Source organism: Hydractinia symbiolongicarpus, chromosome 4 (assembly GCF_029227915.1).
Source record: "Hydractinia symbiolongicarpus strain clone_291-10 chromosome 4, HSymV2.1, whole genome shotgun sequence".
Taxonomy (NCBI): domain Eukaryota; kingdom Metazoa; phylum Cnidaria; class Hydrozoa; order Anthoathecata; family Hydractiniidae; genus Hydractinia; species Hydractinia symbiolongicarpus.
The window spans coordinates 24,368,459-24,384,981 of NC_079878.1; the positions used below are offsets into that span (position 1 = coordinate 24,368,459).

The 16,523-nt window shown below is 35.6% G+C and overlaps 2 protein-coding genes across 2 annotated transcripts; both read right to left on the reverse strand.

The window, feature by feature from the left end:
• Window positions 1-3,254: 3,254 nt before the first annotated feature.
• Window positions 3,255-7,240, reverse strand: LOC130642358 (52 kDa repressor of the inhibitor of the protein kinase-like). The gene is made up of 7 exons (XM_057449443.1): window positions 7,231-7,240; window positions 5,950-7,122; window positions 4,617-5,870; window positions 4,270-4,336; window positions 4,022-4,034; window positions 3,777-3,924; window positions 3,255-3,379 (listed from the first exon to the last, which is right to left on the reverse strand). Exons 1-7 carry the CDS (start codon window positions 7,238-7,240, stop codon window positions 3,255-3,257), a joined length of 2,790 nt encoding a protein of 929 aa, XP_057305426.1.
• A 2,250-nt stretch (window positions 7,241-9,490) lies between these two features.
• Window positions 9,491-14,924, reverse strand: LOC130642359 (tigger transposable element-derived protein 4-like). Its single transcript, XM_057449444.1, has 7 exons — window positions 14,875-14,924; window positions 13,855-14,011; window positions 13,619-13,661; window positions 13,192-13,195; window positions 11,936-12,484; window positions 10,041-11,203; window positions 9,491-9,522 (listed from the first exon to the last, which is right to left on the reverse strand). The coding sequence occupies exons 1-7, from the start codon at window positions 14,922-14,924 to the stop codon at window positions 9,491-9,493; spliced, it is 1,998 nt and encodes a 665-aa protein (XP_057305427.1).
• Window positions 14,925-16,523: the final 1,599 nt, after the last annotated feature.

The following is a 16,523-nucleotide window of genomic DNA, read 5'->3' on the forward strand; positions in this document are numbered from 1 at the left end:
TCGCACAAGGTTTGTAAAAAACGTGTATAGTTTTTGTTTCGGGGAATGGTGCAATAATTTAAAAAACACAGTTATATTTCCAAAGGAAAGATGTTTCTGCGAGAAATATACTATACAAATTGCATGGAAAAAATGGCAACATGGTCTGCAATCCTTGGAGAAATTCAAAATCGAAAGGTGCTACAAAACGAATTTTACAACCAAATTGCAGTTGCACCTGTTTGGAGACGCATCAGAAAAGGCCTATGGCGCAGTTGACTACTTGAGGATTGGGGCTGAACCTGCCAAAATAAGCCTCGTGATGTCAAAGGGAAGAGTTGCATCAACGAAGCCACAAACCCTTCCAAGACTTGAACTTAATGCCGCCACATTTGCAGTAAGGCTGTACAGATTCATCATAAAAGAAATCGATTTACTAATTGAAAAAGTTTATTTATGGACTGATTCAACATTGACACTTTAGTATATTAAAAATGAGAAAAGTCGATAAAAAACCTTTATTGCAAATCGAGTATCCGAAATCCGAGAAGTAACAAATCCCTCGCAGTGATATCACGTACCTGGCGATGAAAATCCAGCTGATGTCATCACAAGAGGGGTCTACAATATGCACGAGCTAGAACTTGCAGACGGCAAAAGATCTTGGAAGTCTGGCCCAAATATTTTGCAGGGCAACGAAAAACTTTAGCCATCCATAGAAATACTCCCATTGGATCCTGATGATAAAGAAATCAAGAGAAAAACAGTTTTAATTATTGCGGCTGACAGAAAAGAAATGGTAGTCAGTTACGAAAATTATTCTTCATTCGATAAACTAATCAGAATCATAGGTTGGATTGACCGCTTTGTAAAAAACTGCCGTAGGATTAATGATGCCGCTATTATCACAGGAGGAGATTACGAATGCTAAGAGAGTCGTATTTCGTGACGCCCAAATACCGTTCAGACAAGAGATTCAACAAATCAGAGATGGATCTGCTGTATCGAAGAAAAGTAAACTTGCTCCATTTAAACCATTTCTTGATGAAAGTGGAATCATCAGAATAGGAGGAAGACTGAACGATGCTCAAATTCCATTTGATGCCAAGCACCAAATTATCCTACCAAACGACCATGCCGCACAATTGGTTATCAGGAAACACCACTTTAGGTGCGGCCATGCAGGAGTTAACCAAGTGTTTTCCGAAGTGAGGCAAACACTGTGGATTTTGAATGGTCGTGTAGCAGAAAACGCGTGATTCAGAAATGCATCGACTGCCAGAAGTTTAGGTCGAAAGGCTCAAATCCCAGTGATGGCGCATCTCCCAAGACATAGAATCGACTTGGAAGAGCCTCCCTTTACAAATGCTGGAGTAGACTTTTTGGGACCGCTATTGATAAAGCAGGGGAGAAAGAGACTCAAGCGATGGGTGTCGTTGTTTACATGCATGACAATTCGTTGCGTACATCTCGAACTGGTAGAAAGCTTAGAATCGGATGATTTTCTAAACTCGTTACAAAGATTCATCAGTAGGAGGCAAAAGCCAAAATTGATAATTTCTGATTGCGGCACAAACTTTAAAGGTGCCTCGAACGAATTTAAGCAAGAGCTGAAAAAACTGGGTCATCAAAAGGTTAAAAATTATTGTTTCGGCCTACAAATTGAATGGAGATTTCACCCACCATCTGCTCCCCACATGGGCGGCGCTCGTAATATTCGTAATATTAAAAATATCTTTCATTTTTTATTGTTGAGAAAGAGAACCATAAAGAAGAAAGGAAAGATTTTAGAAATGTGCTAGCTATAATAGCTAGCTAGTTATACTAAAATTTTTATTTAAAAAAACTATTTTTTTATTTACTGTGTAAATTGCGGTTAATGTTGACATAAATTCGTGTTTTTATGATTTGTAAATTTTCTTACGGCTATGAAATACAATATTGGTGCTAAACTACAACCAAAAAGTGATGATTTTAATTTATTAACTACTAGGTGTGTGGGCTTTTTCAAGTGAAATTTTGAGTAGTTGCCTGAAATTTCCCATGGTTGTGGGGGCGACTTCGCATCCTCACGACATAAAATTTTGCAATCACCAAAATCACCAATTTTCCCAATTTTTTTCTGTGCCAAGAAGAAGAGTAATAGTTATACATGGTTTTGGCGCCGAAGATTAGTGGTTATAGCTTTCGTACTCTGTGCAGGAAACCGGGGTTTGATTCCTCTTGACGGCGATTTAACATGGGCGAGTGAATGTTACCATAGCCCCGGGTTAACCCAAGCCATGTGAGGGAAATTGGGAAGATGGCTCCATGTATGGGCCGTTGGATGTTGCCGGGAGTTGTCTAGTAGAGCGCGGCCCCTAAATGGGTCTGCGTAGCTCAAAATGAGCATTTAATACTCTAGGACTCTCCATCTAAGCCATGGCCCTCCTGGAAATAATAGACAGAGTATATACCTCGATATTAGAGAGGCTAATGTAAAATATCCACATCTATCTATCTAGCTCTACTTTCATGTTAGTCGAAAACCAATAGCCGTACTGTTAGCTTTTTTAACATATGTGTTAAATATCAAAAAGTGTTGATATCTTAACACTGATTATTATCAGCGTTATTGAGGACTAAACGCGTTAATGGTGTTACCACTGTTAACATCGACTATTTGCACCACATATATTTATTAACGCGTTTAGCGCCTACATTAAATACCGGTAGCGTTACCGGTGTTTAATTAACAACATTAATGTGAACAAGACTTTATTGGCGCCTGTTTTTCGATTTTTCAGTTGAAGATTTCCAATCTTGCTTATAATTGTTGATAACAAACAAACAAGGAAAAATATATAACAAAATCTGATAATGTATATAAAAGAGTTGCTAAAATATCTGAAATAAAAGAATGTAATAATATTTTTTGTCGTCATTCTGTTTTTATAATTTCCAGTTTTTAGGAAGCGTTTAAAGTGAGAATTTTCATTTGGTGCAAAAAATGGTCGGTTTCATTAAGTGTCCGATTTATGACTTGTTATAAGAGTTTAGCCGATTCATCCGTTCCAAGTACCACTGTCTATGAGTTTCCCACTTTAGACAGTGTCTGCTTTAGCGGGATACCAATTTAGCTATTTTATAAAAGAACAAGATCAATTCGTATGTTTTTAGGTAGAAGAGCCTTACAAAGTCCGACCGAAGAACGGGATATTTAAAGCACCCAGACCAGACTCTTTGAAAATCCCAAAATTGCAAATATGCGGGGATGCAGGCTAGCATCAAAACTTTCAGACGAGTGTCATTGGCGTTCGGCGGAAAGTAGCATCGAGATCTTCACCGGAATAAAATTCTGTCGCAAGAATATTGTATTCACAAAGCATACGTGAATGCCCGGCTAATGTTGTTAAGGTTACTGTAATGGAAAAAACTGACTTAATGAGTAGTCTCAGAAAAACTCTTATAATTTATCAATACTTTTATTTATTTATTTTATTTTTTTGTTTCTGAATACTTGATGAAAGACTTTTTTGATGGTGTTACTTTCGTGAGATGTTAATGTTCCAAAATATAAATATAATGAATTAAACACACACCTTTTTTCTCACCGTACACTTTAAAATGACTTCTTTTTCCGAACGCGTGGTCGCAGACTTCTCGTTTTTGCACTATTACATTCAGCATAAATTAAATTCAAGAAGGTTCCCGGTTTTTTTTGTAACAACGTCGCAGGGTCGGATCCGGAGAATTACTGGATGTAGGCCTATATAAAAAAATTATTAAAAAATTTTTTTTAGAATAATTGAATTTACAACGCCCCAACGGGGCGTTGCATTGCGCCCTATCGGGCGCAATCCAGAACAACTCGGGGTTTGGGGGGCGTTGTGAGTCCCCCAAAGGGTCCAGGGCGGAGCCCTGGAAGCCAACGCTTTTAGAGCCCTCTAAATGCCTCAAATGGCTCTAAATGTGTCGAAAAATGACGACAATACAGTTGTTTTTATGACAGAAAATACAAAGAATCGAATAAATTTTGACACACAGAAAAATTGTTTCACACCTTTGACAGTCTTCTGAATAACAAAAAGGACAAACTTTCTATTTCAATATGCAACTGTATTGACTAACTCTCTTCCTTATTTCTGTCTGTCTTTCTTTTTTCATTTCTTTCTTTCTAATATTTCTGAAATGAAACAGTAATGAACAATTACTCCTGCTGGGAATTGAACCCAGAAATACAAGAGTTTCGTTGAAAACAGGAATGATACAGCAAGACAAAACAATAGAAGGTAAAAAAACAAAACTCACCGTTGAACTTTTGTTTCCATTGTTTGAGTATTTGAACTTCTTTCATTTTCCAATTGTGAATTTTTAACTAAATATCAAAGAAAACATTTATCATCATATTGAAGATCATACTGGTCATACAATTTCATACAAGATAACAGCAGCAATATCATCAAAAGACTGAATTGATAGATTTATTTTTATACACATAAAGTTTACAATCGAATGAAAATAGGTATTTACAACACTGTGTACACCATGTTTAACCTATAATTTATGGCTGAAGTGACATATAAAAAAGGTGTACTAAAACTATAAAAACAATACTTAAACTCAGTCACTAAAAATATTAGAAAACGTCATTCTACGTTTGTTAGCAGCTGCAAATTCATCTACAACTTGATCTAAATCAACAGTCACATCTCGATTGAACATTATAACACAGAGACTGTTCAATCTTTCCTCTGTCATTGTATTCCTCATCCATGTCTTCACACGACGTAAACCTGAAATACTCCTCTCACATGTGCAAGTAGTGACAGGTATAGTAGCTAGAATTCGTATCGCTTCATGTATCGATGGGAATAAAAGTTTGTCAGTGTGTTTTAACAGACCTTGCAATGTGGTAGGTAACACTCCGGTGAATGTTCTCCACTTAACTTTCCACATATCTAACTGTGCGTACAAGTTACTCAGAGCAGGAATATCATCACGATATCTCTGAATAAATTTAGAAAATTCAACTTTCCATGTTGGTTGGTCTCCCACAAGAACACGACCCACATCTGAAAGAATGGTAGTTGGCATGATGCTGAAACCAGAGTAGACACTGAGATTGTCAATAGAAAATCTAGTGTCCAGTTCTTGCAATATATGATCGATGAAGGGAATAGCAACAGCCAATTTGTAGTACTCTTTCACTCCATTGGCAACATAGTTCTCTCGATACAACTGGATGCTGCATCGACGTTTCATTGATTCCACAACATCAAGCTCAGTAGCTAAAGATAGAACTTTTTCATACCACTTATTAAAATGGGTGTCAATATCTGATCTGATCACTTGCAGTGTTCGTTTCAACAAAAGCACGTTACTTGATGTTTTAACAAGATCAGATTCAATACTCTGTAATTTCACAGTGAGACCACGAGTGTAACCCAAAACCTTTTGAACAATTACCAACACAGTAATGAATTCAAACTGACATATGCCTAGAAGGAGTGGTCTTGCAGCATCCATGTTACTACGACTGAAGGATTTGTCTCTATTTTCTGTGATTTTCTCCAAAGTGAGCATGACAGATGGTAATAAATCACAGAAAGAGTCAAGTCCATCCAGCCTGGCTACCCATCTTGTACGACAAATATTCAAAACTACTGAATGGACAATCTCAGGTGACACAGCCTCTATGACACCTTTTAGGACATGAGTTCTGACAGGCGAACAGTAAAAAAACAATGCCACTGCTTGAAACTGTGACATCATATCAGCAACCATGGGGAGCTTACAGCCAGCTGCAACGCATAGGTTCAACCTGTGAGATGCACAATGAACATAAATGGCTTTGGGGAATTTGTTCTTAATCAATGTGGATGCTCCTGAACATTTTCCAGCCATTGCACCTGATAAAATAGAACAAAATTAAGTTAAAAATATATGGATAGCTAATGATAAACATGGTTATTTGTATCAGATTTTAACCTGCTCCGTCATAGCCTTGTCCCCTACATTCATTCATGTCCAAGTTGTTTTGCTCCACAGCATCAACTATAGTATTTGACAGCCCTTTACCAGAACAACCAAGTTTACATTCTGCCATCTTTAAAAATGTCTCTCTAATTTCATCTTTACTGTCAATATATCGCAACACAACTGGCATCTGTTCTTTGTTGCTTATATCTACTGCCTCATCGCCAAGAACAGAGAAATATTTAGATCGTTTTATTTGTGCAACTACTTGGGTGACAATGTTTTTTGCAATAAGAGATAGGAGTTCATTTTGAATAGTTTTTGACAAATAAGTAGCATTTTTGGCACAGTTACTCATGTGTTCCTTCAAAGAAGGGCATTCCAACTCTACTGCTAGTTTCACAAAAGCCAGAAAATTACCAGGATTCAAATTGCTCATTACATTCTCTTTAGATTGAAATTGTGCAGTTGGATCTGTCTCATCACGACCTCTTAACGAAATACATTGTTGAGCCATTGTAATGAGAATCTTGAACAATGAGTTCAATACAACACGATTTTTCGTAATTTGTACATGCACAATATTGTTGAGCTGCCTATCAATTCTGGTGTCTGTTGATGCCATTGTAGCTTTAAAATTTGCTGTATCTACAACAGACTTTTTATGATGTGGAGATTTATGGTGGTGTTTTTCAAGTAAAGCCTTCGCATTTTTCCAATCTCTTAATGGTTCCTTGCACAATTTTTCCATTTTCCCAACATTTTGTGAGTTATTATGGAACATCACACAATTTATGCAAAATGCCCCATCATGGATTTTTGAGTAACATAACCATGGATAAGAAGTCAACCAAGAATGAATGAAACGTCGATTTGAGGTTGGGTAATGAAAGTTTTCATCAGGCATCCAAACAGAATTTAAAAAAGCTAATTTTTCAGTGACCTTCATTTTTGCAACATTGTTCACCAAATTTCCTATATCAAATGAATCAATGTTCTCATTGTTCACTTCAGGAAATTGTAAAGCACCATCATTTACTGAATCATCAGTATTCATCATATTAATCACATCAGCTTCAAGGATATGATCAGCTTCCACAACCTTTTCGTCAGATTTATTTTCAGTAGGTTGTTCAACAGTAGATTTGGATGGTTCGATAAGAGATTTTGAAGATTCACCAGTCTCTGTAAAATTGAAAAAAGGATTGAATCAGTAAAAATTGCCATACTGATAACTCATCATTCCATATTTGTAATTGTTTGAAAAATTGTTGTGAAAAATTGATTCCCTACTAAAATCCATTATGAGAACAGATATAAATAAAATGTTTGCACCTTTATCTCATCAAAAGTGTTATATACCTGGCAAGTTTTGACTGAAGTAGGATGTTATTGATTTTCGAACCACACGATTTTTTTTCACTGCTTTTTATGAAGAAGGTTGCTCAGCCACAATATTTGGAAGATTAGACACCAAGGTTAAACTATGCTTTGCCAATTTTCTTTTACCAGTTGGTAGGGGCAATAAAACAACAAAATGATTTGGTCGCATTACTGCCTTTGGACGATCAACACAGGAATTGTACCATAATAACACCAATGGGGATTTACTTTCAACATCTTTTTTCGGTGAAAACACATTATTGAAAAGTGAATCCAACTTTGAATCTCCCAGTGGCTGATATACAAGCTGAATAGGGAACTAATATAAACAAAAATATTGTATATCTCTATGAACTAATTCAATTACATAAGCTATGATAACTAGCAACTATTTCAGGTGTATTTCAAAAAGTTTTATAGAAATATGGAACACATTAGGACCATGACTATCTTGACTATTCCCCACCAAGTGAAGAAATTTCCCAGATATATATCCACGGTAGATTCTACATTTTGTCTACTCTGTATATACTGTCGTATGGAAGTTAGTTACCTCAATAACATTACATAATGCCATAACACAGACAAATGATGACCAACTATAATTCCGTGATGTATATGAAGCCTCCTCTTTTAAAGCAGTGATGCGACACTTCGTTTCGGTATAAACTTTGCAACCATGATCTGATAAAGCCTGTGTAAACAGATTTTTTGAATTTTTGCACTGCAACTGATTTGCAATAATTTCAAAGTGTGGATGATCAGCATAAAATTCAGCATTTTGGAACAACTCAATTGACGTCAAGACTCTCAAATCATATGCTAATGACTGGTTACCAACCAAACCAACTGACACTGCACTGTACAAACAATAACCATCACCAGATATTCTAGAAGAACATGCATCCAGTCATTGACAATGAAAATATCTTGCCATTTGAACAAATTCTGGTTATAATTAATCGTGGTTTATCGTACTGTGTTTCACATAAATATACTGTTGCAACTGACAAGTAAAAAAAAACTTTTAACAGAAACAAAACAAAACTTTATTTTTGCTGTATAGCTATATACATGTTTACTGGTCTAGGTATGTTTTCTTCTATATTGAAACTATACATACAGAATAAGTGCTCACTTTCTTCGAGAATGTGTAAATAAACAAAAAGAACTTGATACCTAACTGGCTTGAGAGCAGGATTAACATTTTTTTTGAATTTTTCAACAGTAGAGATGAATATAGTTTGTGCAAGTTCATCTGTCTTCAAAATAGATGGTGACGACGGTGAAAACAACTTTTTAGTTCTCCAGTTGCCTTCGAAACGAGTTCTGATGTCTTTTTGTTGTTGTAGAATAAGTTCAAAGTCCATGTTTCTTCAAGATGCTAGCTATACATTACTAAAAATAATAAGATCTATTCTCGATGCACAACTGGACTGACTATTTTTCAATCTTCCTCGACACTCTGTTCATACTACTCTAGCTACATGCAGACATAAATAAGTTGGCAGTGTGGGGGGGGGAGATGATGTCTTCCACAGGCCAGGTAGTATAAACTCAAACAAGACTAACAAGTTCCTAGCTAGCTGGACATATGATTCATGCATGACATTATTCCGGTGTTTTATAAAATATGAAACCAACAAAAACTCTGAAAACTCACCTGAAACACAAATCTCACGAAACACACATATCTGAGCAGTATCTAGAAGCCATGTTTGATCATCTATTTTCTGGCTCACTGAACTTTGACCCGAATTTGAGTTTTGTCACCAGTCCTCTGAGCCTACTTGCGAGTTGAATTTCAGCCTACTTGCGAGTGAAAAGTAGTAGGCAACTAGACTGTGTTTTCGCGAATTTGAAATCCCTGTTGAAATAACTGTGTGCCATCGGTTACTAAAAACAGCTGTCCAGACTTTAGCCTACTTGCGAGTTTTAGGACAAGTGATTTTCTAAGGCAGATTGGCGTGTCTCGATTGGAAAGACAAAAATTGTTAGATTATCGAGACAACGTAAACAAACGGGATTCAAAGCGCCATTGGCTATAACATTTTCACGTACACGATGACCGCGCGCGATCTTTGAGTATTTCTTGTCGATTCTCTCACGAGCTGCTTCTCCATAGAATTATCATATGCAGGATTTTAATAGCTCCATCTCAATGTAGGCTTTAGCCTACCTCGCCTATAGCTGGATCCGACCCTGCGTCGTTATGTAATTAATTGTAATTATATATAATCATTTAAGAAAATGCATATTATTCTCTTTCTATCGTCATAATTTGCTAATCAGTAATTTATACAAAAAAATCCGGGAACCTTTTGTGCATAATTTATTCAGCTTTCCATTACCGAAAATTTCAATAAGCCAATTTGTATAACTCCTAAACTACTTCTTCATAAGGGTTTAAACTTTTGTCATTTTGGTAAAAGTTTTCACTAATATTAATTCTATTTCTATTTACAGTAGAGTCTCCATAACTCGAACAGCCACGGGGAAAAGGAAATCGTTCGAGTTATGGAGACATTCGAGTTGTAGAGGTTTTCAACTTTTAGCGCAATATCCTCGCTTTACGTGAACCAGCTGGATAAAAACGTTATATTTAATCTTAAGTCTAACTTTAAGGGGGCTATTAGGTTAATGAAAGTCAAAACAATACACTTTTAATGAATTTTTTAATGTTTATTTAGAAAAGAAGTCGGTGATAACTGTTTGCTTACAACTCATATCAAAATCTTTGGCGATATTACGATTCAAGTCCCTCAGGGAAGCTATCATTTCTTCTCCAAAATGTGAAAAAATACTCAAGTCTTCGAGGACGTTGATAGCTGTACGCATTTGCTCGGCCGTCGGTCTTGTGATCTTATCTTCTTTCTCCTTGTCTTCTTCGTCGACCTCTTCTAATTCTTCGTCTTGAGTCCCAGTGATCTCAGCAATGATGTCAGCAGTCTTCAGACGCCCATGGGATGTACTGACTTCAATGTCAAAATCAATGAAATCTTCAGTTGATAAGTCAGGATCAATGTGGTCAGGAAACCTTCGTTTTATGTAAGAGAGTTCAGCATCGAGGGTTGGAATTGGGTCTTCTTCTACTTCGCTGGTTAAACTTTTAAAAGGGTCGTCATCTTCGTTGATCGCTCTTTCTGCATCCTTTTGGGAAATTCCTGATTTTCGAAAGCAATTGGTGAATGTTTTGTTGGAAACATCATCCCATGCTTTCCTTAGCATGTACATAGCTGCAAGAATCGAGAACTTCGGAGTCGATTTTTCCTCGTCCAAGGCTTTTATCAATTTCCGCACTGCTAGCGATCGATATTTTGCTTTCAGGGCGCGGATAATTCCTTGGTCCATAGGTTGGGTTCGGGACGTGGTATTTGGAGAAAGAAAGATCAATTCTACCCATTCCAGGTTTTCAACATGAGGATGTGCGGTACAATTGTCAAAAATCAAAGCAATTTTTCGCTTAGAGACAGAGAATTTTCGATCAAGCTCGCGTACCCACTCTTCGAACAGCTCTCCAGACATCCAACTCTTCTTTTGCGAACGGTATCGACAGGGTAGTGTTTTGACACCTTTAAAGAAACGAGGGTTGGCGGACTTGCCGATTACAAACATTGGCAATCGTTCCCCCAAGGCATTACCAGCAGCTAAACCAGTAAGTCTAACTTTGCTGTGTTTTCCTCCAGAACACTTATCACCTTTCATATGCAAAGTTTTATTGGGAAGGCATTGAAAGAAAAGCCCAAATTCGTCGGCGTTAAAAATGTCTTCCAGAGGATAGCGGGAGAGAATGGTTGGTAATGTTGTCTCCGACCATGGCGCTGTCATTTCCTCAGTGACGGACCGTGATTCTCCAGCGATGGTTTTGAAGGATACTCCATACCTGAAAGGAATGGATGAGAAAAACGTTTATCTCTGTAGTTGTGACTAGTGTAGATGGAGCTTTACATTTTGTTTGATTCGAATCATGGAATTCTAAATTTAGAATGCCATGGCCATGATTCGAATAGAAAACATTCGATTGTTACCATGTTTTGATTTGTGAAAGAATTCGAATAGAAAAAGATTCGATTTTTACCAAGTTTCGAAGTTTTGACGAGTGAAAGAAAGCATGGAAGCCGTGAAAGTCCAACAAGTCAAAAGATTAACAGACATTATTTGTTGTATAGAACTTCCTATCATTAAACTTATTACGTACGAAATCGACGCTTTTGTCATGGGGTATCATGTTTATAAAAGTAATTGGACACCCTCTGTTGGAGATGAATTTTATGGTTTCATGGAACCAACAAATAAAATGGATAAATATGCAGTTGCAGTCAAGAAAAATGATGGAGAAATCATTGGACATCTACCACTAGGAAAGTCAGGACGCTTTGAAAAAGTCATATTTTACTTTCTGAAGAATGACAGCTTCAATGTTTGCAAAATAACAATTACTGGAAAGTCATTGAATGCTGGTGATGGATTAGGGATGAAAGTCCCATGCAAATTATCCTTCCTCTCTGAAAGAGAGTCTATTGATATTTTGAAAAAACAACTACCAAAGCTATTGTAACATTTTTTTAGATTTTATCTTCACGAAGATAAACAAACAAAATCTTAGTCAACTAACCTGGTTTTCCATTTAGCCATCCACCCCTGAGAAGCTTGAAATGACTCGACACCCAACGCTTCGGCAAACTCAAGAGCTTTCTCTTTCAGCATCGGGCCACTGATTGGGATATTCTCACTCCTCATCATAAGTAACCATTTATGAACAGCTTTGTTCACATCTTCGAATTTTTCTGACTTTGATCTCTTCGATGTTTGCCCGTTGTTAAACTGCTTGTAAATCTTTTCTTTATTTTTTTTCCAAGTTGACAGGGTGCTTGGAGGAATTTTGAACTCTTTTGCCACATCCTTTGGCGCAGTACCCTTTTCCAACGCTTTAAGAGCTTTGTACTTGATTTTGCACGACTTATTGTCAATTCGACGCTTTGATCCTGCCACAGAAGACATTGTTATGAGAGTGTCTTTCTTTTGAAATTCTTTAGATTTTCTCGAAAACGTTCGAAAAAGACGTTCGAAAGGTTTGGATGACGCATCATTAATCATTCGAATTAATAATAAGGCCTGCAAAACACGTATTAACAAGATTTTTAGACCCAATTTATCAGGAAAACTGTTCGAATTTTGATTATGATGTCAGAAAATTCGAGTTATGGAGAGAAAAGTCTCCAAGGGACAAAAAAATTTGTTCGAGTTAAGGGAAGATTCGAGTTATGGAGGTTCGAGTTGTAGAGGTTTTTTTATAAGAGTTTATTAGGAAATTTTCACGGTGCCAACGAATTTGTTCGAGTTAAGGAGAGATTCGAGTTATAGAGGTTCGAGTTATGGAGACTCTACTGTAAATCACATCTCGATTGTATTTCTTTGCAATGGTGTTACGTTGTCCCAAATAGTAATATTACAAAGGCTAATTAGATACATTAACAATAAAAATTTTTGGCGAAAAATGTTTAAGCGGAAAAACTTTTGGACACAATTTTTTATTTCGGCGGAAAAATTTTTGGACAAGATTAATAAAGTCAAAAAATGTATGGGTAAGTCTTTTCAACGAAACCATATTTTAAAAGTAATGATTACGGAAAACGACACAAAAAAAGACGAAAAACATTTATAGTGTACATATTCAATCAAGATCTGAAAAAGTGTCTTCAAGATTCAACTTTATAGATAGAGACTTATCCAAATGTAAAAATAACGAAAACAAAAAGTTTAAAAAATGCAGTTTTTATTAATTTTCTGATTACTCTATACATAATTTCTATGCACTTTTTTTTATATATATAATGATTTAGAAAAAATTACAAGAGGTGTTAGACAAACCTAACTAACAAAATAAACAAAAATAAAATATAAGTATTATACAATATATTTTAACGCTTTAAAAAATGGGCAAGAAAAAAGTTTAAGAGAAGGGTTTGAAAAGGACTGTTAACTAAAAAAAAAAGAGGTCCCTCAAATCTTCCTGACGATTTAAGAAACACAATTGTGTTATTCAGTATAGATACGTTTTCGATTAGTGTTTTCTTGGCCATAAAGAAGTACTCGCACTAGGTTTTCATCAGAAAAATTCGAAATTTATCAAGAAGGAGTTTTCTTTGGTTACCATAAAAACTACAGCGCAAGAGGAAGAGAGACGTGGTTTCTGATTCTAAAAGTCCACAATTACATAAAGGATTGTTCCTTTGTGTAATTGCGTATCAGCGAAGTTATGCCGATGCTTATGGTCCTTTAGGTGACTCATACTAACTCTTAAACGTGTCAACAATTTCAAACCAAGAGAGTCCATAATACTATAAATAGGAGAAGGTTTAGGGCGAATAAACTTGATTTTTTAAACAAGGGCAAAGAATCTAGTTCCCTGATTGCTACATTGAGTTTGTTCCATTCATTTATCGAGTACGGGAAAAAAGAATTTGCAAAGTAGTTACTCCGTGATGGTATGCGATTAAATAAATTTCTACGAAAAACACTACGCGAACACACATAACCAGGCAAAATATCAATGAGATACTGAGAAGCATCTCCACTTGCAATTTTATAAAATAAGCATAACCTACGATACCATCGCCTATCACGGAGACTTTCTAGACCTAGTTCTTGGTAAATTTTCTCCCTTGATGTCCCCCTTATAGCACTGGTCCTTTTTAAAAAAATAAGAAAAACCAAAAATCGGCAGACACAAATTGCGGATGTAAAAATTTTCGGACAAAAAAAATCCGAAAGTTTTTCCGTCAGAAAATTTTTGAAAAAAAAAATCCGAAAGTTTTTCCGTCAGAAAATTTTTGAAAAAAAAAATCCGAAAGTTTTTCCGTCCGAAAATTTTTGTTTCTAATGTAGAAACAAATCAGTGAATCAAATTCACAAGAAAATGAATCTCACGACTCATAAATGAAACATGCTCGACAAAGGCGTATAAATTATCTTGGCATCAGCAAATCTTTGTTTTCTTTTTTAATTATTTTTATGTTATATTTCATTCCTGTCGCTTTTCATAAATTGGGATTGAGCCATTTAAAAGTTTTTTAATCGACAACGTATTACGTTCAGGATAAATGTTTTCGAATAATTTTCCAACGAAGAAAGTCTCTGCTCTTTAAATGAGTACTCACAAATTGTGTATCAAAAAAGCGTGAATATCAAAAGACCAAAATTGGTTTCGAACAGAAAGGTAGCCCAAAAAAATGACAAAGAAATACGACATTGCTAACTCCCTGAGTTTGTTGTTTAGATAAAGTAAATGTTAGAATTATTTATTCGTTTCTTCAAATAGCATAAAGGTGCCACACGTTTTTCCGTTTGTGAGCAACGTCTGATAAAATGACATTAGTTGCACAGAAACCGCATTGTTAGACAATTAGACACAGCATTTAATAGCACCTTCCTGATGTTGAAAAAAAAAACTACATCAAATTTAAAATATTTCTTCCTGATGTTAACCCATAAACTTAGAACGTTAATTATAAAATCTTTGTTACAAAAAATAATTTTTCTTTCATTTCTTACCTCAAAATAGCCTCAACTGAAATGCATCTTGCTTCATATATTTTACACATATTAATGTACCATACGTTACTGCCCTCTCAGACATTTTCTATTTACTCTCATTTGATTTGTTATGGATTGTTCGCTTCTTATACTCCTATGTGCTTTGACTTAAAGCAACGGTTTCGAATGCAAATGCATCTTCGAGAACCCTTAAAACATTCCATCTAAAACCGGATATGGATAGAATGAACCAAATGCACGTGCGTGCAAATTTATAACGCATGCGCAGCTGGCCTAATGGATTTAAAAACTTAAAGACAATGCAACGATATGCAGGAGTTGAAACCGCTTCAAAAAAGTTAATTTTGATTTCAACCCGATGTAGGGTTATTGGCTCCATTTGATTTCATCTTTGAAATTTAAAATTTATCTCATTTTGTAAAAGAGGAACTAACAAAAATTTTTGGTGTAACAAAAACTTCCTGAGACAAAAGACATGTTCAGGAAATGGAGCAATTTAATTTCACAGGAGAAATATGCTTTATCATTTCTTAATAATGTTTCGCGGTCAAGACGCAGGAACGAAGCACTCGTGTGGAAAATCATGACGCATGTCATCAAACAGAATGTATGCAGAAAAAAATTTAAAAGTTATTTAATGCGGACAATGTGGAGGAGATCTGTTTATAGATGTGATATGAAGTTCGCGCTGCACGAAGACATGAATATATGTACGTATAAATATCATGACTCTCCAAAATTGAAGCTGTCATGAGGCCGAGAAAAAAGTTTGAGTTATGGAGGCTTTAAGTTTTCTATAAATAGATTAAAATATAAAGAGGTAAGGGGAAGAATAATCACAGGTAGGGTGATCATTATACTATACTTTTAGAAATAATCATTTACATGTCATTGCCACAAATTCTCTATCCATTCTTTTATCAAAATTCTTTCTATATTTAAAGCGCGAGATAATGAATTCTATATGAGGTAAAGAAGAATTGCTTTTAAAGATTCTCCAAAAGAATCGAACAAAGTTCGAGATTAAGTTGTCCAAGAATTCGACAAATTTGCTTAACAGACCAAGAGATTCGAATTTTCTAGAGTGTTTCTACTTAAAGAGTTTCATAGAAGCTCTGGTTCCGAGTAAAAGGTTTTCCGAGAAATTCACAGTGTGCGATTTTTCAATCAAATAACTGGAGAATGTTTTTTTCAATAGTATTTCCGGATTGTGGAAAACCTATAATTTCGGGTAAGACATAAGATAGGTTTATGTTATACCTATAAATATATGTTTTTGGCACGTTCCTAAAATTCTGTTATCCATTTGTATTTGAGTTTTAAATCTTCATTAATTGTTTACGGGTCGGATTAAAATATTTCTGAACCTACTAAATCTGGGTTGAAGTAACGATTAGTTGTATAGACAGATGTTTAAAAGGTATAAGGTGCTAGCTCAGCCCTCACTTGACACCAGAAAGTTTGGAGTTCGTAAGTTTTGATCCAATTTTGTCCAAAAATTTAGATAATTACGGATAACACACAACGTGCTCGCAAATTAATGCGAAGTTCAACTCCAACCTTGAACTTTGACTACTCCTGAATGCCATGAATTAGAGATTTTAACCACAACAACTTTCTAACATCACACGAGGATTAAATTCAAA